The sequence below is a fragment of a genome, unplaced genomic scaffold (genome assembly GCF_019419815.1).
Source record: "Pyrus x bretschneideri cultivar Hongxiangsu unplaced genomic scaffold, Pyrus_bretschneideri_v1 Contig8, whole genome shotgun sequence".
NCBI classification, from domain to species: Eukaryota; Viridiplantae; Streptophyta; class Magnoliopsida; order Rosales; family Rosaceae; genus Pyrus; species Pyrus x bretschneideri.
In genome coordinates, this window is record NW_025999820.1 from 10,970,636 (window position 1) to 10,996,727 (window position 26,092).

The 26,092-nt window shown below is 37.5% G+C and overlaps 5 protein-coding genes across 5 annotated transcripts; 2 read left to right on the plus strand and 3 right to left on the minus strand.

Annotated features, from left to right (window-relative positions):
• Nucleotides 1-1,402: 1,402 nt before the first annotated feature.
• On the plus strand, nt 1,403-7,754 carry LOC103951884 (diacylglycerol O-acyltransferase 1A; the record flags this gene model as incomplete). The annotated part of the gene is given in 18 exon segments (XM_009363362.3): nt 1,403-1,639; nt 1,642-1,896; nt 2,080-2,160; nt 2,281-2,354; nt 2,479-2,554; nt 2,641-2,708; nt 3,169-3,271; nt 3,273-3,293; nt 3,488-3,586; nt 4,221-4,322; nt 4,412-4,548; nt 4,660-4,741; nt 4,852-4,872; nt 5,258-5,320; nt 5,431-5,478; nt 6,172-6,234; nt 6,329-6,382; nt 7,430-7,754. Coding segments are annotated over 18 exon segments (1,689 nt in total), but the record flags the coding sequence as incomplete, so codon positions are not given.
• A 1,405-nt stretch (nt 7,755-9,159) lies between these two features.
• LOC103951883 lies at nt 9,160-11,369 on the plus strand. Its single transcript, XM_009363361.3, has 2 exons — nt 9,160-9,807; nt 10,741-11,369. The coding sequence occupies exon 1, from the start codon at nt 9,400-9,402 to the stop codon at nt 9,772-9,774; it is 375 nt and encodes a 124-aa protein (XP_009361636.1). The 5' UTR covers nt 9,160-9,399; the 3' UTR covers nt 9,775-9,807; nt 10,741-11,369.
• LOC103951882 (casein kinase 1-like protein 1) lies at nt 11,326-15,376 on the minus strand. Its single transcript, XM_009363360.3, has 13 exons — nt 14,786-15,376; nt 14,630-14,670; nt 14,051-14,120; nt 13,809-13,957; nt 13,616-13,711; nt 13,445-13,515; nt 13,235-13,296; nt 13,039-13,102; nt 12,873-12,957; nt 12,658-12,784; nt 12,413-12,556; nt 11,982-12,118; nt 11,326-11,857 (listed from the first exon to the last, which is right to left on the minus strand). The coding sequence occupies exons 1-13, from the start codon at nt 14,859-14,861 to the stop codon at nt 11,579-11,581; spliced, it is 1,401 nt and encodes a 466-aa protein (XP_009361635.1). The 5' UTR covers nt 14,862-15,376; the 3' UTR covers nt 11,326-11,578.
• Nucleotides 15,377-16,126: 750 nt separating this feature from the next.
• LOC108867559 (EPIDERMAL PATTERNING FACTOR-like protein 3) lies at nt 16,127-17,750 on the minus strand. Its single transcript, XM_018648562.2, has 3 exons — nt 17,480-17,750; nt 17,239-17,294; nt 16,127-17,081 (listed from the first exon to the last, which is right to left on the minus strand). The coding sequence occupies exons 1-3, from the start codon at nt 17,580-17,582 to the stop codon at nt 16,872-16,874; spliced, it is 369 nt and encodes a 122-aa protein (XP_018504078.2). The 5' UTR covers nt 17,583-17,750; the 3' UTR covers nt 16,127-16,871.
• A 4,878-nt stretch (nt 17,751-22,628) lies between these two features.
• LOC103951881 (IQ domain-containing protein IQM1) lies at nt 22,629-26,092 on the minus strand. The gene is given in 9 exon segments (XM_048575710.1): nt 22,629-23,284; nt 23,359-23,448; nt 23,586-23,687; nt 23,814-24,044; nt 24,146-24,233; nt 24,313-24,410; nt 24,412-24,709; nt 24,807-25,335; nt 25,464-26,092. Coding segments are annotated over 8 exon segments (1,683 nt in total). The 5' UTR covers nt 25,295-25,335; nt 25,464-26,092; the 3' UTR covers nt 22,629-22,996.

Here is a 26,092-nt window from a genome sequence, read left to right on the forward strand (position 1 = left end):
ATAAATAGAAAGCTCAAGTGATTAGTCACTTGCCACTTGTCACTAGTATTTTAGTTAATTTATATTTTTTTTATTCGTAAATAATGGATTTTAAGTTTAATTTACTTAAATATCGTTCGACGACTAATTATTATGATCATTTATGTGACTCTGATCTAACCCACACCCCATATCCCAAACCTTAATATGAAATAAAAATGTCGTTGTTCTAAGACCGTGATTAGTTAAGTAAAACATTATTTGACCCCTTAATTACAAATCTCAATCTAACAAGAAGAAAAGGTTTCAAACATGTTTAAATTATGATTGAACTAACCGTAATACTAAGTGACGTTAGAAAAATATCTTAGATAGAGAAAATAGTTAATAGAACTACATCGTAGGAGGAATCTCACTTCGAATGGGATTAAATATAGTACAACAAAAAAATTTGAATGCTCTTGAGTACCGAATACTCTAATATTTTAACTGTTAAATCTCAAATTTTATGTTTTTAAACAAAAATTCAACGATTAAATTCCATAAAATATCGAATACTCTAAAGCACACAAAAATTTCCATGATAAGAAGGGTCTCTTTCTAGGAGGTGCAGACACATAGTCTGACATCCCTTGACAAATATTTATCAGAGGTGATTGTCTGCTTTTCCATTTTCATACTCTTTCTATGTCTTCCTGTTTGTGTAGTCACGGTTAAGCCACATCAACATTTTATATTCCTATTACTTTTTTATTTTATTATTTCTATAAAAAATTAATATAAAATATTGACGTGACTTAATCATTGCTACACATCACAGAGAACATGAGGAGAGCATGGAAATTAAAGGGCAAACAATCCACCTCTATACTTATTCATCCCATGTTGTACTTTCCCATATAAATATAAAAAGTACCTAAAAATCAGCATCTTATTATCCGATTAGATGCTAACCAAAGCTAATTTGTTTACTTAATTTGTGTTGGGAGGTAAGCGGGAGCCGAGGAAAGGAAGGCAAGAACCGGGAAGCGGTTTGTATGCGGAAAGCTCCACGGGACCAGGTCTGCATCTTCGTCCCCCTCCCTCTCCCTCTCCCTCTGTCACACTCTTACAGGACGACACAGTTTTTGGTTAAACGCCATAACCATCACACACCAATTCCCCAAGCGGCCGCTTGTCGTTTCTCCGCCTCCTACCGCCCCCCCTGACATCATCGCTTCGTCATCATACCTGCAATCGCCACCGTCTCTCTCTCTCTCTCTCTCTCTCTCTTTCCTCTGTGTTTTTTGTCGCTTTTTATATAAAGACCTCTCAGCTTCCCACTCATTCACCGCCTCTACGCGAATTTTCTCGCTCCCCCATTTCTTCCTCTATATCTTTTTTTCCATCTGAAATCTCTCTCTCCCCTCTCTCTCCATGAATTCTCTGGAATCCGAACCATAAAGATTATCTGAAGTCTCTCTCTGTTCACCTCTTTCTTCATCTCTCTGAGTGTGTGTGTATATATATATATTACATATATTTGCTGTTGTTTCATGGGATTGCGGATTCGCCTGAGGCAGTAGCCACCGCAGGCGCCACCACGAACCCCCGCGCCGACCCAGATCTCAACCACACGCTACGTCGCAGACCCTCAGCCGGCACCGTGGCGGAATTCGACTCGAACGCGAACCAGGACGCAATTCCTTGAACCAGTTGGTTCGAGACTCGGGGAGTGATGACTCGGTTGGCGCCAAAATCTGCGACGCCGGCGATGGCGGTGCGGAGTCCGTCAATGCTGTTCAAGACAAGAAGGGACTTGGCGAGAATAATCGGGCCGCTGATCCCTCCGCCGCGAAATTCACGTATCGGCCGTCCGTTCCTGCTCATCGGAGAGTTAAGGAGAGCCCTCTCAGCTCTGATGCCATCTTCAGACAGGTATTTAAGCCTTGCGTAGCTTAATTTCACTTCTAATTAGTGCCACTAATCCATGATTAATTATCAGTAATGAATATGTGTTTGCTATGAACAAGTTTTTGTCTTTTAGCTTTCACTGAAGCTTGAACAAGATGCTGATTGCAAGCTTTGATTTTTTTTATTTTTCTGTGTGTATTTTTGAAGAGCCATGCAGGTCTCTTCAATCTGTGTATAGTAGTACTTGTTGCTGTAAACAGCCGGCTTATCATCGAGAATTTAATGAAGGTTTGCCATGTGCCCGTGTCCACTGCTTTTTCGATTAATTTTACACTGTTTGGTTGTTCGTGTTTCCCTTGTAAATTAGGGCATTTATAGAGGTTTCTTACTGTTCAATTATTGTTGCAGTACGGTTGGTTAATTAAAACTGGTTTTTGGTTTAGTTCAAGATCATTGCGTGATTGGCCACTTCTTATGTGCTGGTAATATTTCCTTTTATTATGGTTCGATATGCTGTTTGGTTAAAGAAGTACTTAATTATCATTACCATCTTTGAATTACAAGTGATGGGATATTTATTCGGCTCCTCTTTTCTTTCACTTGCAGCCTTACTCTTCCTATATTTCCGCTTGCGGCCTTTGTAGTTGAGAAGTTAGTGCTACGGAAGTGTATATCTGAAGCTGTGAGCAACTTGTTTTGTACTACTTAACAAAAATAGCTTCCTGCAACTCTGTATCTGAAATATGAATTTCTGGTCTGGCATTGCAGGCTGTTGTTTCTCTTCATATAGTCATTACCACAACTTCAATTTTGTATCCGGTTTTGGTGATTCTCAGGTCAGTTTGAACTTACTATCAAGTTTCCATTTAGTTGCATTCCCACAATTTTTTGGTATTAGTCGGTGAAACTATTTATTACATTTTGGCCATGGTGCTGATTGGAGGATTTAGGTTTGAACTATCACTGTTACATTCTCGTTTCTAGCCCATTACTTGTGTTTAAGTGCTATTCATTTATTAGCGTATTTTCTGGATTTACAATCTTGGTTACTACTCTGGAATGCTCCGTTGTCCCCAGTTCTTAAAATAGGCTTGTTTTTGTGGAGATCTTAGAAACTTCAGGGGATAAATTCTTAAGCTGAAATTGACATTGGATGGTAGTTCTGTCTGAAAGATTGTGTGTATATGTAGTACAGGAGAGGCCTTTTTTTATTTGATTGATGGCATCTTTTAGTTGGCTAATATGTGAATAGCAGTGACAATGTTGCATTTATTTGATTTACTTCATTTTCTCCAGGTGTGATTCTGCAGTTTTATCTGGTGTTACTTTGATGCTCTTTGCTTGCATCGTGTGGTTAAAACTCGTATCTTTTGTGCATACAAACTATGATATGAGAGCTACTTCACAAAGCAGTTGAGAAGGTAGCTATGAACTTGTGAATAAGTTTTTCAGTTAACGTGAATATAGTCTTTTCCTTTGCCGCTTTAGATTAAATATGAAGTTTGAAGAAAGTTTATAAAGGTCCTAAATCTTAGTAGATGTTTAATTTGCTTCAACAATTTTTTCTTAATAAATGATTGTTTTCTAATTCTTGAAGTCCTTTGACTGATTGCAGGGGGATGCCACACCTAGTTCTCTGAATACAGATTACCCTCATAATAACAACTTCAAAAGTTTGGCATACTTTATGGTCGCTCCAACATTATGTTACCAGGTAATTGCATTACTCTTTTAGAAATTAACCTAGGTTTTCTTATCCGTTAATCAATCCTTATTCAGAAAGTACAAGTTTATGAATTTTGATGCTTTAGTCTGTTTAAGTCACCTTTTCTTTTATGTTGTTTGCCTTTCCTTTGCCTGTTTTTTGGCTTTTAATTACAAACAGAACAAATATTTTGCCTCAATTATAGACTGTCATGCAGTCACTTAAACTTCATAGCTGCTCCAACCTGGTGTTGTGAGTTTTCCTGTTACAAGTTTGAATTCTGCTCAAACTTTCTTTATAACTCTTCTATCTTTCACTTGACTCATTATTGTTTAAGTAATATGTATGTCTAAGATGACTAAATTATTTTTTCTCATTTTAAATATGATATTAAATGAATCATCACAAGACTATATGATTATTTTCTTACAGTATTATTGGCACCGCTAATTAAAAGAAGGCTAATTTTCATGTATAGATAACTCATAACTTGATCTTTAATGTATGGTTCTTATCTTATGAGGTTAACTTTTACATTACACTTAATCTTTAATTTATGGTTCTTATCTTATGAGGTTAACTTTTACATTACATCATTAATGGAGAAATGAATTTAATTTGATTTATCTGACCCTTATTTCAGACTAGTTACCCTCGCACAGCTTCTGTGCGAAAAGGTTGGGTGTTTCGTCAACTTGTGAAGTTGATAATTTTTACTGGAGTGATGGGATTTATAGTAGAACAAGTAAGTTGGCATTTGTTGTTTTCGACTAGGTTTTAGTGCTCTTTTATTTCGTTGTGATTATTAATAATTACACCTGTATATTTATGCAGTACATCAACCCTATTGTCAAGAATTCACAACATCCTTTGAAGGGGGACTGGTTATATGCCATAGAGAGGGTTTTGAAGCTTTCAGTTCCCAATTTATATGTGTGGCTATGCATGTTCTATTGCTTTTTCCACCTCTGGTACGTCTTGCTTCATCCCCTACCTTTCAGTTCCCAATTTATATGTGTAGCTATACTAAGTTTGCACTTTCAGTCTTGAGTTTATGCTTACATCCGGTGTTAGAAATATAGGTTAAATATTCTTGCTGAGCTGCTTTGTTTTGGAGATCGGGAGTTCTATAAAGATTGGTGGAATGCACAAACTGTTGAGGAGGTGCGTTTTATGTTTATGCAATTTATTCTTAGGTTATGTTATTACAGCTCTGAATTGAAATTTTTTACTATTTACTTTTGTTGCATCGCTCTTCTGGTGGCTGTCATCAGTATTGGAGAATGTGGAATATGGTATGTCTGTTGAACTCTAATTCAGTTGTTATCTTTTCTCATATACTAAAATGTACTACAATAAATTATTGTTTTGACTTCTATTCGATATTCATTTTGAATCTAGGTTGCTTATTGGACTGTAGTGAATGTGGTTCTTAATGTGTTCGAATTTGCATCAAACAATATGTGTATTAGCATTATCATTAATAAGCATTGTAACTTATAAGCCTGAAAAGAGGCTATATAAGCCTAATTTCCTTGTTATCAAAGTTGCCATGTAGTGACAAAACTCAGTTAGATGGTATCTGATGTTTACATTTTACAATGATAACAAACCCACAACCCCCCCCCCCCTCTCCTGCCCAAGTGAAAGTGTAATACTGATTGGGTGTATTCATTTCAGCCTGTTCATAAATGGATGGTTCGCCATATCTATTTTCCATGCATACGGCATGGAGTACCCAAGGTATCTAATATCTCTTTATTTTAATGTTAAGTGATGCGTGATGGACGAACTTTAATTTGTTTTAGAATGTTCAAAATTAATTTGTTTTTTTGTTCTGGCTTTGAATTCAGGGAGTTGCCATCGTCATCTCCTTTCTAGTATCTGCTGTATTTCATGAGGTATATTGCTCTGTTTCTGTGAGTTTATGTTGTTATTTAGTGATCCTCTCCCTTTGGATAACGACTATTCTATCGCTTCTTCCTTCATCATATTCTGTTGTCTATAATCTAATTAGCATTCTTTCTCTTTGGAATGTGAGTGTTGGTAGGACTTGAAACTGATAACTTTGGAAGCATGTCATTAGAAACAAGTGAATCATCATCTTAGTATTTAACCAAGACTTTTAGCTATTTAGGTGTACATCATCCAGGAATGTGTACACTTGGTAATTTGCTTGATACAGTAATTGCTATCAAGCACAACCTTGAAGGGCTATGCTACCATTGGTTATCGGAAGATGATTACCCACTCCGATTACCTTACAAGAGTAGAATACCCATACACATAAGAATGAATTCTGATGTCAGGACATCGGTAATGGCAAAATGAACTCTTTACATTTGATTTTGGCCAAAAGCTATAGACTACGTTCAAGCATGGAAATATATAATTATATTAAATACAGAGCTCCTCATCATGATCACCAACGCAAACTCCACGTGAAACATTATCTGGGGGTCAGCTGAAATATTTCTCCCTTTTGTTTTATGCCTTACTCGGATCTGAATTCTCATGGCTAGTTTCTATAATGAAGCTTGCATAGCTGTTTGTGTTTCTATTATCTTATCCAATATTGTTCGACTCGTCTCCAGCTATGCATAGCTGTTCCCTGCCACATATTCAAGTTGTGGGCTTTTATTGGAATTATGTTGCAGGTAAGAACATTGTAGTTTCCTTGCCTCATTTAGGAGTCCTACTCATAGTGATGATCAATCTGTCCTAATTTTCTTTTATTGCGTTTTTGTACAGGTACCACTTGTCTTGATCACAAATTTCCTGCAAGATAAATTCAGAAACTCAATGGTATGTCCTTTTTTTAAACATGTTGTCTCATATTATTGCTGCATAGTTTTGCCTACTCACTTGGTTGGCGTTAGCCTTCTATTCAAAATTTAGGGCCCGTTTGGTATTCAGCTTAAAACCTTTAATCATTCTTAAGAACTTCTCTTCAGAACAGGTTATTTATTTATTTATTTATTTTTATTTGTTTATTTATTTATTTTAAATATATAAAATCGAAGGTATTGAACTCAGAAACTGTTTTAGATCTTAAAATTAGTAAAGTTCCAGTCCAGTTTCTTCGTATTGGTCAGGTAAGTAAGTTAGGATCTCATTGGCAACTACCTTCCCCACCTCCTCCCTCACCGTTTTTGCAACCATCCAACGCCAGGAACTCCTTAACCTTTCCTCGTAGCAATAACTAAGTGGAGCCACGGCAGAGTCAAGTTGGCGCTCATGGCAAACACGAAATGACTGCCTGTGGACAGTGGGACCTGATCGATGCTGGCATCGAAGATCACGAAGAGGGGTAGAGGAGAGAGAGGGTGAAGGTCGGGCTGTAGAGTTTTGTGTTTGGAGGTGGTTGTGTTTAAAAACTTTAAAATGTTATTTTATCAAATAGGCATCGTTTTTAAGTTGGTCCTTAAATTCAGTTTTTAGAAATAGGCCAGGCAAACAAGAATTACAGTTTGGAACTCAAAACTTGTTTTTGAGTTATAAAAACTGTATTTGGATTGAATACCAAACAGGGGTCTTAGTTTCTAGAGAGAATTAAAAACCTGGGGGCGGTCCTGCTGGAGAGATAGGGGTACAAGGCATCATGCTAGCATCCTTCTTACAAACTTCCATGTCCCACCTTTCCGTTTGTGGTTTCCAATTCGGCAATTCTACATATTAGAAAGTAAACTCGACGATCAAGAGTTCCTATAGCCCTTTTATATTTTTACTAGTTCGGAGATTCTGTTCGTGCTCTATGAATTGCTGAGGGCACATACTTTCTGTGTACGATTTTGATATTGGTTATGTTCATTATATTTCTTCTAACCGCATTTTTTTTAATCTTATTTCCAGGTCGGAAATATGATCTTCTGGTTCATCTTTTGCATCCTCGGTCAACCGATGTGCCTGCTTCTGTATTACCACGACTTGATGAATCGGAAGGGGCAACTTGAGTGAAGTTTTGAGTCTCGTAAGTATGGATCGAATCGTTCTGGAAGCGGTGTTGCCTTACAAAATATGCCGGCTTTTTATACTTTCGCCGAGGCAACTCAACTCATGCTGCTTCCTTTGGTTTCAACGTTTTCATGCTCCATACGGTTTTCATCTTTTACATAGTTTTGCTAATTCAGTTGGCTTTATATAAATCTTTTAAATATATTTCATCCTAGTTTAGTTTTTTTTTTCTTTTCCGGTATATATTTAGTTTCGGAAATTTGAAGAAATCGTGTCAACATCATCCTCCCTCCTTATATCCTTGGGAACTTTAACGAAAAGCTCTCAGTACTGTTTACTTTGTCAAAGAATCACATTTTTACACTAAAAAATCAAGTCTGGTACTATTCACTTTATCTTTTATTTTGTCTTTATCATTAAAACTCAAAGTTTTCAAGTATTTTTCATTAGTTTTCCATATATCCTCCCCCCCCCCTCTCCTTTCTCTCCAAAAACCACAAACAACCAAATTAGTGAAGCTTAGATTTGACGCCAGCTGAAAAATGGAGGCACGCTACAAGCGGGGCTTGCTTCGCTTTTGTTGCGCAGCTTGCTGCTTTTCATTTTGTTAGTAGTAGGTGCTTGCGCCTCGTTGAGTTTGGGTTCAAGGAAGAGGGCATTTCCATCACGAATGATTCAATCCAGCCATAGGTTCCCCTTCTGCTACCTTGTTACGACTTCACCCCGGTGGAGGACCCTATCGTGGTATGCACCAATATGACCACCAAGGGCCTTTGTGGCACTAGTGTTAAATAGAAGTCATGGGTGATCATTGGTCCGATGCTTGGGGTGAAACCATTTCTCGGGTGTGACGAGTAGTGTGTACAGGGTCCGGGTACATGTTACCTTGAAAGGTTTAGATATCTAATATGGATGTGATGTGATTTCAACGTTATTTGTTTAAGATCTTTTCTACACGAACTAAGAAAAAGCTTGAGGTATTGAGTCACATTTTTTAGCTAAAAACAGAAAAATCAATTAAAATCAGTATAGTGATCCAAAACCAACCATAACAGAATTCCGAATGTCACAAAAAATAAGTTTCTAAATAATATTATTATTTATAACACAATTATAAAAAATAAAAAAAAATGAAAGGCTGAAAAATAAAATTTTTAAAGAACATAAATTAAATATAACAGATAATAGCTAGAACGATTTAAAAAAAAAAAAAAAGAAAGGAATGACTGAAAATTAAAGTTTTTAGATAATGATAGATATTAAATATACGCCCATTACTTTTGTACTAGTAGGCAAAATCATATATTTTTTATTTTTAATTAAATCACATAACTATTTATTAAATTTGTATAATAATGTAATAAGGGCCACTGTCCTTGGACACGAGATTCTCTCGTGAGCATTAACATCAAGTGAAAATTTTCCAGTTCGTGGAAGATTCCAGTAGTAGTACACTGCACATTCTAGATTCTAATAAATAATAAGAAAAATTAATGAAAATAATTTGAAATTTTTTAATTTTAATAAAAATGATAAAATAAATATTAAAATAAATAGTATCAGAAATAATTTTTTGTTAAAATAAATCGTATCGAAAATTTTTGATTAAAGTTACTGTAATAATATCACCGACGAATGATCAGCATCTTGGGTGGGAGTCAGCGCCGAAATGAAAATGTAAATAATTGGTATGCAAAATTTCCACGACCCCCAACGAAGCTCCTTTGACTGTTTGACCGAATACGCACAATCTCCGCTGCACTGGAGCTCTTGGCTCCACAGAGAGAGAGGAGAGAGAGTGAGTGCGAGGCACTGAAGGTGGAGCTCATACATCTTTGCGTGCTCCGTTGAAATCCTAGTATCCTACCATGGAAGATTTCAGATCCAAATCGTGCGGCCACGGAAGAACGGAGGTGGAGACCTACAATGGCGGCAGCGGCGCTTCGTCGGGAGTCAATGGGATGCAGGATTTCAGGTGCTACAGCGCGTCCTACGCGTCCTCAGTGCACCCGCAGCAGCAGCAGCAAACCCAGGCCGGAAGCAACGACGAGAAGTTCAGGAAGGGGAAGTCGGCGAACGGGTCGGCGACGAAGAGCTGGAGCTTGAGCGATCCGGAGCTGCAGAGGAAGAAGAGGGTGGCGAGCTATAAAGTTTATACGGTGGAAGGGAAGCTCAAAGGGTCGCTCCGGAAGAGCTTCCGGTGGCTCAAGGAAACTTGTGATAGAGTCGTCTACGGGCGGTAATCATCATTTCTGAATATAATGTTATATAAATCGGTAAGATTTATTTATTTTTGGTTGTTTAATTTCTGACTTGGTGTTCTTAATTTATAAGATTATGTTGGAAATTATGAAGTTTTAATGTGATTCGTTGATGAATATTTGTATATTGTGGATTTTTGGTAATCTGAAATCATATCAATGAAATTTAAGCCTCTTTTGCTGGTTCATATTATTGTTGAGTAATTTTGTTTTTGGACACAACTTGTTGTAACTAAAAACGCTTTTTGTGAAGATATTTTTGGAATCGATTCTTGGTGACAATGCAAGTGAATCCTAAAAAACACTTGATGCGTCATTTGTTTATGTACTTCTTGCAAAAAACACTTCTAAGTTCTTTTAGAGCTCAAAAATATTTTCTTTAAAAGCACTTTACGACATTTTAAAAGAACTTTCAAACTTAGTGTTTTAACTTCTCGTATCCCTCAACGAATGGGTGTGAATGAGGTTTCGAAATATGAATTCAGGGTTCGGTTTTTGCCAATATCATGCATTTCAGAATGGTTTCCGCTTCCCTCGTGAATGCAAACCCTTGCCAAAATTGTTGTTCTTGAGAAAGTTTTCCGGGAAAGTGGCAACGAAATGGCGATAGAAACGCAGACCGAGTTGTCGAGTGGCAATGCGGAGTTTTCTGGATAGATTTTCTCGTATCAATTAAGCTCAGTTTGTCCAATTAGGTTGTTATTAAGGTTTTTCGACGTTATGGAAGTGGCTGATTCACAATAGAGTGGAGAAGATATCTCCTTTAGGGTGTCGGACCTCATTTACTAGTTCTGTTTCATGTTGTCGGAAACTTTTAAGTTTATTGTAGTTGTCTTAGCGTGTTAGAGCCACTCGGGCAGATGATATGTAGAATTTAACGATGAATGTTCGCTATTCTGCATCCTTAGTCGTCTCTCTTCTTTGTGTTGATGCATTGAGTGTGTTTAGGGGGCAATGGATGAAGGCAGCGGACGTTGGGGGTTTGAGAAGGCTGGCTTCCTGTTGTCGGGGTAAGTATGCGTTATTGAGCTTTTGTAGAGGTTTCCGCTTCGAACTTTGATAATGAGCCTGGCTAACGTGAGTAGTTTCGGTATGAGAAATCTTGCTAACGTGAGTAGTTTCGGTAAACGACTTGGAGACTCGTGACATGGAAGTTCTTCGCCTTCGGGACAACCAAGTTCTTACAACGCAAGCAATAGAACCGATGCGTAAAATTTGGTCAGGCTCGGTCATGCATCATGCAACCCTTCTTAATAGATGTCTCTCCTTCCTACGCTTGGACTTCGAAGTCAAAAGGCCTTCCAAAGTTATCAAGTCCCAATTTCCGTCCCTTCAGTTCTATTTTCGATTAAAAGTTTGTAACCGGTTCTTTATGCATATTCGTAAATATGCGTTCCGGTTGCACGTAGCGATCAGACGAGTACGAGGATTGTGCTGCGTGACCTTTGGTTTTGGGAACAAAGTGAAACATGCAGCTTCTAACAATTCTTTACCAATTTTGTTAAACACACAAATAAGGGCTTAAGGGGAACATTTCTGTTTGAACAATTCAGTTATTTTTCTTTGGAAAACGAAAATTTACATTGTTCATCACGCAAATGAATGTATCGTGTTAAAAGCACAAGTTAAAACAACAAACACTCGCAGCTCTCTTGCATGGGGAAACAACGGAGTTCAAATGAAATCGCCTCCCTCGAAAGGACCCTCTCACCTTCGACGTATATTAAAACAGCCCAAGGCAAAACCATCGAATTTCGATTTACAGAACCTGCAAGGGTCAGCATCGCTAATAATGAACCCTCTCTTCATTGTCTAAATGCAGACCTTCGATGCCTTTAAGGGTAGTCTCGTAGTTCCTAGTCTGAGATGTATGTCTCCGGGTGGGGTCCGATGACTCGACTGGTGAACTTCTTCGGCCACTTGAAATTCTGTGTCCTCCAGGGCTAGCATCAGTTGTTCGAGGGCGAATGTCAGACTCACTTCCGCCAAATGCATCACGGCTGCTAGAAACAGCGACTCTCCTTGATGATCCGGCTGACCGGCCAAAAATGTTGCTATTTGACGTCTGCAAGGCCCAAGCATGCCCATGAGATTTTTGTCGCAAGGTATTAAACACAGAACTATTCCAGTTGATACAACCCCGCAAAAATGATTTCAATTCATAAAATAATGCATTCCAAACAACTCACCTCTCTAGTTAATGAAGCATCATTAGCAATTGGATTCTTCTGCCTCGAAAGGCTCATGGAATTGAGAGCCGGTCCAGGTATTCTCCGCCGAGAGGAATCCAATGATGTTAGACCAGTTGGCCGCCCGTCTTCCTCACCTACAAGGAAGCCATGAAGCAGAATGTTATAAAATCCAAAGCTAATAATATGGGAGAAATGACACCCAGATATCAGAAAACCTTTAGTAATAAGTTATATCACTCGAAAATAAACAAAGAATTCCTTAAATTTATATATTAACATACAGACAGAAGTCAAATCTTAAAATAAGCGAATAGGTGAAAAATGTATGTGGTAATCTAAAACACCACCATCCTCTAGCACCAGCAACAAATAGACTTATCGATAAGAATGCCGTTTAAATTCATCTAGACCAATCCTAAACAACGTACCTGTCAGTCTGTCGGCATTAACAGCAGCATGGGGCATCCCAGAACTTGTTCCAGCACCAGCAAGGGCACGGGTTGGAGGAACAGCCAGCTGTGATTGCTGATACTTCAAAATTGTCCAGTCAAACACATAATCAAACTGAAAGCCTGAAGCAAAACCCAATGGATACAATCAGTGTAAATAGAATGCTCACTGTAATGTGGAAATCCACTTATAATGCTCATTGTAATGAGAATAGAATTCAAACCTTCACGAATAAAGACATCCCGGAATATTTTTTTTAAATAAACATAGTCTGGCTTATCATCAAACCGTAGAGAGCGACAGTAATGGAAATACGAAGCAAACTCTGTCGGATAACCCCGACATAATGCCTGCGAAATCATTAATTCTCTAGTCACAACACGCGAGACATGAGACCTGAATTGTATAAAACCACAATAACATTCACAAGCATCGTACCTCAATTGAAGTAGAAACCTTTTTCTCACTAATTCTCTCATACTTTTGCTTCTTAGTTCCCGCTTTTAGTCCCTGCCAAGGAAGACTAAAGGCAAAAACAATTATTAAACAAAACACCAACAGACAGCACTACAATAACAAAAATAGGGTCTTCAGAAATAATCACCTTCCTCTAAGGAAATACATAAGGACATAACCAAGAGATTCTAAATCATCCCTCCGGCTTTGCTCTATAAAGCGCAGAATAGCATAAAAGAAATTCTAAATCAATGTCAACAAACCAGATAGTAGATTTAACAAGAACAAAAGTAGATAATAGGAATAGAAAAGGCAAAAAGAAAGACTAAACGTCTAAAACATACCAATTCCAAGGTGAGTGTTCATGCTTGCATATCTTGCAGTTCCAGTCAAATTCTTGTTTTCCCTGCAGCATTCATGCCCATGTACAGTTACATCATTAACCACATATCTCGTAGTTGGAGTCCTTTTCTTGTTTATCTTATGCTACATTTCTCTAGAATCATATTCGAAGACCATATTAGGGAACACAGAAAAACACAAATCAATCTCACCTATAAGGAATATGCTGACGCGTTGTACTATCTCTGTATTTCTTAGCCAGACCAAAGTCTATCATGTACACCTACATGTAACGAAAAATCAATTACCGTATTAATAAAGACTCAATGGCATATGAAACATAGACCTACACAACTATGTACACCAAATTGAGATAAAAAAACCTGATTTGCACGCCTTCCCAAGCCCATAAGAAAATTGTCTGGCTTGATATCTCGATGTAGAAATGACTTACTGTGAACAAATTCAACACGACTGATCTGAAATAAATGTCAAGCACAGCAAAGGTCAGTATCTCCCACATAAATATCTAAAACCAATACAATGATGTGCAATTGAGCATAGGCTCACACCTACCATTTGATCAGCCAGCATAAGAACGGTCTTCAAAGAAAGTTTCCTACTGCAGAAGTTAAATAAGTCTTCAAGACTAGGGCCCAGTAAATCCATAACCAAAACGTTATAGTCTCCTTCAACTCCAAACCACCTCACATTTGGAATCCCAGCTGCAAAAACCAAATTTAGAAATCAGAAAACTTACAGCAAAAACTTGCACCAGAAACTGCTGACGAACTATCAAATGCAGCAGTTTCACTTACTTCCTCCTGCTAGGATCCTGTATAACTTGGATTCATACAGCAGCTGAGGGTGTTTTGTCTTCACATTTTCCTAAGTATCAGAAACAGCACGACAATTAACTTCATAACACACAAATATTTCACGCTAATAACAGTTCAAAAAGGAAACTTCAACACCAACACCAAAACTTGAAGACCTCACTTTTTACAAGAAAATACGATCTTCCTAAGATTAGTTTCTAGATGCTTATCAATCAATCAAACCAATACATTGCTCGGAACTCTGCCCATAAAGAGGAAAGAACCTGAAACACAAGCTCCTAGCAGTAATAGCATCAACATAAACGGGAAAATCAATTGATCTAAGGACCAGTCGTTCCACAAAACCTTGATTCCTCAGCATTACTAACGCAAAGTGAAAGCCGAAGCACGAAAACCAGACCATGAACTTAAAGAATCATTCATACAAATTCTCAGATCACGGATTAAACTTAAATTAACACGTAACTAAAAAACTAGCAAATGGGCATCAAAATCAACCAAAAATAAATAAATAAAATCAAAACTTCGTAGCTGAATTGGAACAAAAACGCCACTCACAAGCTTAATCGCGACCTCTTCGTTCGTCTGAATATTTGTACCTGCAAAAAAAAAAAAAAAAATTCAAATCCACAATTAACCACCTCCTTACATACATAAATATACAAAATTACATACAAATCCACAATTAACAGGAAGAATAAAGAAGCAACAAACCCAGATAGATCTCTCCGAACGAGCCGCTGCCGATCTTCCGGCCGAGCCGAAACTTATTCCCAACGCGAGGTTCCATATCTTCCAGAGCAGCCCAAATCAATTGAAATCGAAACCCTAACCCTAAAATTACAAAACCAAAAAAAAAAAAAAAAAAATTCGGAGAGAAGTTGGAAGATTATTCCAAAAAATCACATCAAAAACAACGACGACGACCCCGCAGGTGCATCAGCAGAAGGCAGTCGGCCGACTCAACCGCAACGACTCCGGATTGTTCATCCAATATAAGCAAAGCAGGAAAAAAAAAAAAATTATTACGCAAAAGCAAAGCAAAGCAAACAAATTTTGTACGGACAGCAATGCGCTGGGGCCTCGGTGGGTTCTTTCTTGTTGGAGATCTAGGGTTAAGATTTTCTTTTTTTTATTCTGAATTATTATATTTTATTTTATTTACTTTTGTTGGGTTAAAAGCACTTTTGGATTATAAATTACAGAAGGAGAAGCGGCAAAAGCAAAAGCAGAAGCGGGCTTGTTGGCCTATTGTTATCTATAGTATTCGTATCTATACCCACCACCGCCCCCTCCTATCCAATACACAGACACAAAAATACAACACGATACAATATAAGAATATGTTGAATTAACAAGAAGAATTATTATATAATCACAAAAAATAACGACACGGCAAGAAACGCGACAAAACAAAAGCATGAAGGGATACCACCATGTCAATGCATGGTAGCTTCTATCCTACTTTTCTACTTTTGATTCACTTGGAAGCTTAATGTTCAGCAGATGAAAAATGCTTATTTTATTTTTTTTAACTTTTACATTCAAATTTTAGAGATAACGAGTTCATAATTAATTTATTTATCTGGCTCCATTAAATATATCATTACACACAAACAAAGTTCAATGGATTGAAAATGTCTTTTTTATGTTTAGTATGTGCAGAAGTGAGAATGCTAAAATGAAAATAGATGGTTGAGAGCAATTTCATTTTTTTCTTTTTTTTTGGGAATATGATGTCACGTGACATTTTCGCAAAGCAAGAGAGATCTTGACACGTGGTCCAACCGTGTGTGATTTCAATCTGATCTTTTGAATTTCAAAAGACCGACTAACCCATGAAAAACGTGACACGCACTCCGTTTGCCGTGTCTTACATACTTTATTTTATTCAAGTTTGGATAACCTTTTTAGAGATGTGCTATTCATACACTTTATTTTACTTTTTACATTCCTCTTGATAATTTTTGTCTATTGATCTTTTTCAATTCAACCGATCAAATGGCCGAAAATTAAAAAGATATATAAGAAGTAAAATAAGGTGTATAGATATCACACCTCTCTTTCAATTACACCGTCCGAATTTACTTGGAAAAGTGTAAATCACTTTTAATTGGTAAGTGAGATCGTTCAGATAAATGTCTTATGTTTTTGTTAGATGCGTCACAAGAAAACGTACTCGGACACTTATATTTAATTTATTTTCTTAAAAAGGTATGTTTTACGTACAAATAATCGTTTTGCATGATCATAAAAAAAATAAAAATAAAAAACAAATATTTGTGCAATAATTAGTCAAGTCTATACGCGTCAACTGTAAATAATAGAAAATAAACACTGTTTTGCTAAAACCATTTTTTTTCTTATTAGGGAAATTAGTTTTCTTTAAAAAGAAAATTAATGAAAAAGGTTTGCTAAAATGACAAAAAGATGTTGTATGTAAATAGTATCATAAGTGAATTTTTAAAGTAAAAATATCATTAACATTAAGAATGAACAGTACCAAGAGCGTTTGGTTAACACTCCCTTCTTTAAGTTCAACTTTTTTGGAGGATGAAGAACATTTTGTACAAATGCGCAGGAGTAATTTCCAATTGCAATAATTTACAAATGTGTAGACTCCTAACTGTGTAAAGCTTCAAGGAAAAAAAAAAAAAAAAAACATCAAAAACGAAAATGTTCAGTTTATACATAGCAAGAGCTTGAAGCTTGAGATAGCTTGCAAAAATTATAATATGTTCCGGTGTATCTTATATTCGGAAACATATACCGGAAAACGGCTTGAAATAGAGCAATACTTTCATGGAGTGAAGAAAGTAGAACCACATTTGCATCTCCATCCTTCAGGCTTGTAATTGGTATATTGAAGTCCAAAGTGGTCAGTGGTTGTGGGTGTCTGAACTGGAACACATGGCTCACAGCTTCCACATATATGCTCACAGTTGGGTGGCCTTGACCCCAGCCTACTCAGCCCTCTATACCTTCTTCCTCCCATGCCTTCCTCGACTCCCTAAAACACAAACCCTAGTTATCCATATACCAAAACACAAACCCTAGTTATCCATATACCAAAACATAAACCCTAATTATCCATATACCAAAACACAAACCCTAATTATCCATATAATATATCCAGAGATATGGAGGGCCAAAGTTCAAGGATGTACCTGTTTTGAGTCAAATGTAGCTCCTTGGGAATATGGGGTTTTCTCTGTTTGATTAGCTATAAGAAAAGGTATTTGGAATCAATTATTACACATATAACTTTACGAAAACACAGTATTCTAACATAAACCGAAGATATATCTGGCACGTGATAAGAAATATAGAGATATGGTGATAAATTTCCGGAAACAGCCAAGAACCTCCCATCAGAAGTATAGTATCAGTAATTTAGTAGGTTGCTACCTTGTTGATGTGGAGCATCGTAGGATGCAAAAGGCCTGCTTGTAAGAGAAACCCAACACAGAAGAGTAGCAACTAGAATAATGCAGCATGTCTTTCTCTTCATTTTTGTTGGAAATATCCAAATGGCAATATTGATGAACTGTTTTGTGGGATCAGTAATTAGTAGGTTGTTACCTTGTTGATGTGGAGAGAGAGAGAGAGAGAGAGAGAGGCAGGGGGGATGGAGATGCAGGGGAGAGAGAGAGAGAGGTATATCTGTTCTGCCTTCTTGTCAAACAGAACCCTAAACCAAGAAGCCAAATGACATGGACAAGATTGGAATATGGGTGTAGAGCTAAAAATAATCGAGAAAAATATGGAGGTAACATGCGGATTCTTGAGTTCAAAAGATAAAATTACCCTTGAGGGGCACCGGAACTCCCACACGTGAGCAGCGGACAATCACAACTCAATCAAGGTCAAAAGTGATCAAAATAGGTATTTATTCAAAACCTATTTCATCCATCTCATCAAATCCTCCCCAGGGTAACCTCTAAAATATTTATTCAAAATAGGATTAATTACCTAAATTAATTGATTAATTTCCTAAGTAATTGCAAGATATTATTTTGACATAAGATCTTGCAATTACACCTAGAAAACCACCAAATGCGGCCGGTTCCCATCTCTCCCATAGGGGCCGGCCACACCCCTATAAACATCACCTCATTTCTCCAAAAACCTAAGTCCAACTCTCTTGCTAAATTTTTCAAATTTCTCTAAACATTTTTCCCTCAAATTCTAACTTTGGCATCGGAGATTCTTCGGCCAAAGCCCCTCTCATTCATCGTGGACGTGTGAAGCTCTTGGCCTTGAACTAAGATGTTAATTGTTTTGAAGGTGCAATTTTGTCCAAAAATAAGAAAGCGAAAATTTGCATCCACGATAGGAATGCTCTTTCTTTTGACAACTCAATCAGTCCTACACTCCAGTCAAAGGCCAAAAAATACCATAGAAAATGTGAAAACTGTCTGATTTATGTGAAGGTATGGGACCCTGTTCCTTTGGACGAGTTGGTCAAGGGCACAAGAATTTTCAACTGGAGAGATTTATTCAAAATCAGAACACTAAGATTACAGTCTTCCAAACAATCATGTTTTATTATATGCAAATAGTAAATTAAAAAGTACATGAAGTTTGAAGTTGGGGTCAGTTTTCAAACAAGAAGGGCAGATGAAGAACACACAGTCCATCTGGCTGTGCACTCCAAAGTCTGAATTTTCCAAAGATTTTATTGGGTTGGGATTGATGCCTTTCTTGCAGTCTTAATGTTGTTGCAATAACGACTTATTCAATTTCCTGCGAGTAAGCAGGACTTTGCTAGCTCACATCAGAATCTCATTACTATTTATGGTAAAGTTTCTTGTTCATAGCTACACAAGCTTCATTAGTAAAAAAAAACAAACCTATACTCGAGACTCCATGAGCGTTGTAGGCACAATAGTGCAGTGGCAGATGCGTTAAGGAAAGTCCGGACAAGTGGCCGTCATGGCCTTCGAGGACCATTCAAGTTTGGGTACGTGGTGAAGGAGAAGAAAGCAGCGGCTACAGGTTCTCCATTGGTTTTTCTTGTATTAACAATGAACCTATCATATTTTCCAGAGTATGAAATCTAGTTGTGGACAAATTTAGTTTTTGTAGCTTTTTGGGTAAACAGCTTATAATGTTGTTTGTACAAAGATTATAAATGAAAAGTTAGTAGTTTATCATTTAATTTTTCAATGTTATTTCCATCAGAGCATTTTTATTGGGACTACTCGATGTTAGAATAATGAATCAGTCTCTGCAGGTATGTACACTTTTTATGCCAACTAAGTTTCTTCGTAATTTTGGTAAATGAATTTTTCGGAGCTATATTCTTATGAAGTTCATCCAATTAGTGAAAATTAGAACATGTTCACAAGTCACTTTAGATGGAAAACGGAAAAATTTTAGCCCAACGCTATTAAATATCTGACTCCGCCCTAACTTGTACTTGCATAAAAACATAAATCTGATTTATGAATTTAATGTATGAACGACGCATAATATGTATTATGTGTATTACATATCAAACTGAATTTGTAAATCACTTGGTTACTCGTAAATCCAAAGTTGTGGTCTTCCCCTACGCCAATAATCCTATAGTATCGAGTTATAAACCCTGAAAACGAAGTCAAAGAGGACATTGCTAAAGAAAACTAGTAAATTGGCACATGCATGCAGATGCAGTCTCCAGAAACGCAGACCTCAACACACACACACACACAGAGACTGCATGCAGCTACTACTACATAGGAGCCCTACGGGCTACCATATATGGACCTGCCTGCCTCGTATGTAGAGGATGCATGACATATTGACACGTGGAGACGAAAGCCATTTCTTTTCCTTGCCGTACAATTTGGCACAAATATCGGACAATATCTGCAAATTTGTCCCTACTAGCATCGGTAGCGAACCCAGTACGATGCACTGATTAGCGTGGTCTATGACCATATATGATACTGATGAGAGGCTGGAATTTAATTAAACCAATACGATGCACTGATTTAATTAGCCGACTAAATAGTACATGAAGTTTGAAGTTGGGATCAGTTTTCAAACAGGAAGGGCAGATGGAGAACACACAGTCCATCTGGCTGTGCACTCCAAAGTCTGAATTTTCCGAAGATTTTATTGGGTTGGGATTGATGCTTTTCTTGCAGAGTCTCAATGATGTTGCAATAACGACTTATTCAATTTCCTGCGAGTAAGCAGGACTTTGCTAGCTCACATCAAAATCTCATTAACTATTTATGGTAAAGTTTTCTTGTTCATAGCTACACAAGCTTCATTAGTAAAAAAAACTTACATAAACTCGAGACTCCGTGAGCGTTGTAGGCACAAGAGTGCAGCGGCAGAAGCATTAAAGAGAATCCGGATAAGTGGCCGTCAGGACTTTTGAGGACTGGTGGAGGAGAAGTGAGCAGCAGCTATAGGTTCTCCATTGGTTTTTCTTGTATTAACAATGAAACTATTATAACATGTTTTTCAGAGTATGAAACCTCGTCGAGATTAAATTTAGTCTTTGTAACTTCTAATGGTTTTTTTTTTTAGGTAAACACTTATAATGTTGTTTGTAAAAAGATTATGAATGAAAAGTTAATAGTTTATTGTTTAATTTTTTATGTTATTTCGATGAGAGCATTTTTATTGGGACTACCTAATGTTAGAATCATGAATCTGCCTCTACAAGTGTGTACACTTTTTATGCCAACTAAGTTTTTTCGTACACAAGGGTGGAGTATCTTGGTAAATGAATTTTTTAGAGCTATATTCTTATGAAGTTCATCCAATTAGTGAAAATTAAAATAGGTCCACAAGTCACTTTAGATGAAAAAGGGAAAATTTTTAGCCCAACATTATTAAATATCTTACTCCGCCCAATTTGTACTTGCATAAAAACATAAATTTGATTTAATAAGTAGACGGCCTACCCGCTTTCCTTTCGGTTAGCTGCCCCTCAACCATGTTAGGAGACTTTGTATGAATGACGTATAACTGGCGCGTTTACTAATCTGTAATCAAATTTAGAGGAATTGGATTGAGGGGGAATTGGATTGAGAAGGAATTGAAATGAGTTGGAATCAGAATCAAATTCCTTTTGAAGTTGTTTACTAAAATTGTCTGGAATTGGAGTAGGAATGATGTTGAGTCCATATAAGTTCTTTACTAATTTACTTCAATCGGAATGAAAGCTAGGTTGATTACTATATTGCCCTTACATAAATAAATTATTTTCATACTAATTAATTAAATTTATATAATAAAATTCATCTATATGAGCATATATAAATAGGTTTTATTTATTTATTAAAAGATGGCAAGAATGATGTTGAGTCTATATAAGTTGTTTACTAATTCATTTCAATCGGAATGAAAACTAAGTTGATGACTAAATTGCCCTTACATAAATAAATTATTTTCATACTAATTAATTAAATTAAATTCTTAATTAAATTTATAAAATAAAATTATCTATATATATAAATAGTTTTTTTTTTATTTATTAAAAATGACATAATGAGTGTCAAATGAAGGGCAATGTGGGGATAATAAGAAACAAGTGAGGGCATAATAAGAACAAAAGATGCATTCCCGATTCCCTTACCCTCCAGGAATTCAAATACCTCACAAAACTAGGGAATCTCGTTTCTCCAATTTCAGAAATTGGATTCCTTGTTTTATATGGGTTCCCCCACTTTCTTTATTTCTTAATATTTAATAAATACCAGAATACTCCATAATCGGAATTCAATTCTTTTTCCTTATTCCGATTACCCTTACGAAAACGTACCAAACATGTATTATGTATATCGCATATCAAGCGGGATTGTAACTCAATTGGTTACGCGTAAATCCAAAGTTGTGGTCTTTCCCTCCGTCAATGATCCAATAGTATCGAGTTATAAACCCCAAAATCGAAGTCAAAGAGGACATTGCGAAAGAAAACTAGTAAATTGGCACATGCATGCAGATGCAGTCTCCAGAAACGCAGGCCTCGACACACAGAGACTGAGAGACAGATAGCCTGCATGCAGCTACCGCTAAATATACTGCATAGTATATAGGCGATGCATGACATATTGACACGTGGTGATGAAAGCCATTTATTTTCCTTGCCGACAAGTTTGCACAAATATCGTACAATATCTGCAAATTTGTCCCTACAAGCGTCGGCAGCCAACCCAGGCTATCCTGCAGTTATGAATGAGGCTGTACACAGAGTCTTCACATCAACAGAAGAGAGGAGAGAGGGGGGGGGGGGGTGCGGAGCCGTGGGGGAGGGGAGGGCGGGGAGTTGGGGGGGAGGGGAGGGAGAGAGATGGCATGTATGATACTGGAATTTAATAAGCAAAATGCTTATTTTCTCTGTTAAAATAGCATAAGTAACACATGTGAAACGTGAACAAATACAACGTAATATGTGAGATACGTATAGATAAAATAAATGATATGACGATTAATAATTAGACTTATTTTTAATAATTTAAAGAATAAATTCAATCATCAACTGTGACATCACATACATAATATAGTCTGAAAATTTATCTCTAAAATTGCCTGTAAATTTACTCTAGTATTTGGATGAACTTTTGAATATAATTGTATCATTCACTGGCCTCAACTTCCGGTATACAAATGAATAAATTGAACCCGACCCGACCCAAAATTACATGAGTTAAATCGGTACAAAATTGAAAGAAAAAAAAATGCAATTTGGATTAGTCAAGGCATATACAAAAAATTAAATGACCTAGATCAAAATAAACTTGATGAAAGAATCAAAGGAACGAAAAAATTGGGTTAGTCCCCTTAACTCATCCTTATTGAACTCAGCAAAAGGCCCACCATGCTTCCGGCAGATGACTACCCACCAGGTACGGCTTCTTTGGCCCATTATTAACCTACTGTAACTAACTCCAGCCCACGAACCTAATGTGCCCTTCGGCTAGCTTAATTGGCAGCGGCGATTGGGGTCCTTGGGCTAGGGAGGCCCATATATGCGAGCCGGGGTGAGAGCCTGATCTTTGGGCTAGGCCTTGGAGAAGGAATTGGGCCATAACGTACTGACGGCCCAGGACCGACTCTAGGAGATAGGTTAACTTGTTCAAGTGCCCTGGATTGTAGTTCGGTCGGGTAGTCCCGAACACACCCGATTCGGGGTCCGGTTGCTGTTGTCCATTTGCATGACAAGCGCCTGGGCATGTCAAAAACTGGTGGCTTGGCATTGGCACTGTCAACCTTCTTAGTTTGTTCTTGAACGGTTGTGATTGGAGCCTTGCTGGCCAAGTCATGTGAATCAGCTTTGTTTGCACCGTCGGATCGGTAGATTTGATTGAACCCTCCTTTGTTGATTCCCCTTCAGTGGTCTTCGTATAAGAGAAGTCATCATCAACTGCACACCTCTGGAAAATCAAGAGAAATATAAGTTAGAACGTGAACAAACAAGCACACACTCATGAACACTTGGTCTAACGAGGTTCTGAATTCAAACTTCATTAACGATACTCATTGGATAAGAAAACAAACACGAAACATTTACCTTGACATTGGAGAGGTCGACGTGATTATCTTCTAAAAAGCTGATAAATTCCATGAAGTTCTCTTCTGTTGGGTGGTAATGACCACTGTATGGCCAAATAGCCTGAAATAACAGTTGAAATTAAGTTTAAGACATGACATAAAAGTTACTTGGACTATAAGAAAACACACAAACGTATTACTAGCCTCTTGGCCCACGCTCACACATGTGCAGGGGTAAATTTCGTACCTCAAGAATCCCGTCACGGGCAACCAATCTTCCGGCTGCAGTGGTGGCACCACCTGCTAGAAAACTTGAGTGTTGGAACTGACCCTTCTTCTTCTGACCAACATACAGAGACCTTGTTGTGCTGAGGACAAATATCCATTTGGAACCTTCATGTGTGTTCACAAGCACCCCACCCTGCCTGTATAAAAGCTTCCCATTTTCGACTACTACTTCATATGCTTCTCTTTCTATCTGAACATATTGCAAGCACAAAGAAAACACACGTAAGTATGCAATTAGCAAGCATTTTACGTTGGTTGTAAACGAAATTCGGGTTTAGGGGTTGGACTAACCGGTCCAAGATACTTGATGCATTGACGTTGTAGAACTGCCCTGCAGCATTTCTCGAGGTTTATTTCTTTCCCATCTCCGACATCCAACCTACATTACACAAATTGATCAGTAATTGACATGGAAATCATCTCGGAAACACAGGAACAATAAAAATATTACTACTTACCAGTAGAAGAAAGGTTGGCTGCTCTCACTTTCAAACCAGATGTCATAGTAAAAGTGTAAATTGTGTCCATACCGATGTCGTGGATCAATCTGCATAAAATATCAAGAAACATCTAAATGTTAGATCATGAATCCCGTAATGTGTTTAAATAAGCACGAAAAATCATCAATTTTTCAAGTTCAGATAAAATGTTGTCGAGTTTTCGCAAGAACTTACCGCTTCAAGCCAGTGTTGAAGAGCCAATTTTTGTGCCTTCTCATCCTTGGACAAACCCTTTCCAACCTTGGCTGCTCTAGTCCTAGCCCTCGCCCACCGCGAAACAGCAGTTTCCGGCTTCTCAACGTTGAAGAATGACACAGAACTCCTCTTCAGAGCTGCAAAATCTAATGCCTTCCACCTAAAGTATTCCAAACAACCAAAATTAATCAAACCGTAAAATAAAAAAAATTGAAAATTTGATCAAATCAATGGCAAGAAATTACAAGAAGACTCACCATAGCTCCTCAACCACGACAGCACAATCAGCAAGGTTTCTTCGGGTCCGGTAACTCTTGTAAACCTTCTGAAGCTTAACAGCAGCAGCATCAAGCTCGCTAACCGGCCTTGGCGAAAACAAAATCACCGGTTCAGGGAGAGCAAGTGCAGGCATTGGTTTGTGCTTCAATTCATTTTTGCCTTTACAGAACTCTAACTCCATGTCTTGTTTATCTTGAACAAGACCCTTAAACGAAAGATTCCTGTCGAGCATCACTTTTTCGGGTTTGCATTCACTCAAGCGACTCGAATTGGTAGTGCCCGACTTGCTAGAACTGTCTGAATTAACTGCCAAGGATTCGGATTCACTCTTGAAGCTGTGTGTTCTTAGAATAACTTGTGGTCCTCCATCTCTGGGAGTTATACTGATGTTGTAGGTCAATTGAAAGAATCTGTGCTTCACAATTTCTTCCCAGGCTGAGGCAAGTAGTGAGAGGGATAAACCCATAAGATCTAACAAGTTCAAGTCGAAAGGCGCAAAATCGTCACCTGCTAATTAGTAAGAACATAAAAATCTATGAGTAAAGATTGAAACCACCAAGATTTAATCAAAACCCAATTAAATTTAATCAAACTACAAAGTGGGTTGTTAACAGATTCGAGAGATTAATCATTACCTAACCTGAAATGGGATTTTCACGAAGTCCTAAAAAGTGCTTTTGAAATTCCGAAACTCCAAAGAGATATTGAATGGAATTGGATGGGATATGAGTTGAGTCTGACTGCTATATATATATAAATATATATACCTCAAACAACAAACAACAAACAACTAATCCCACTAGTCCCCTTGGAAGACGTGTCAAAACGACGGAATTGGAAACTTGGAAGATGGAAAATTTGGAAAAAGACCAACGCTTTGAATTCCAGGGCAACCAAAAAGTTTTGGGTTTTTTGGTTGCTGTGGAATTGGAAGATAGACAGAAGAGGGAAAGGTAGGTGAAAGTTTTCTGGATTCAACGTTTGAGTTTTCTTTCCCTTTTTTATTTTCTTTGGTTCAAACCCCACGAGTTGTTTGATCTATTCAACGCTTGAGAAAAAAGCACTTATAAACTGCTTCTCACAGATGTGAACGGGCCACTTATAGAGCTTGTGTTGTTCATAACACACAAAACAAGGAGCTGCAGAGAAAGAGAAAAAGGGGAGAAAGAGAGAGGGGGAGAGAGCAAGAGATTTGGCGGTCAAATAAGGTAAGCTTGGAGAGGGGGTTTCCGTGAAAAAACACAGAAGTGCTTTTTTTCCAAGA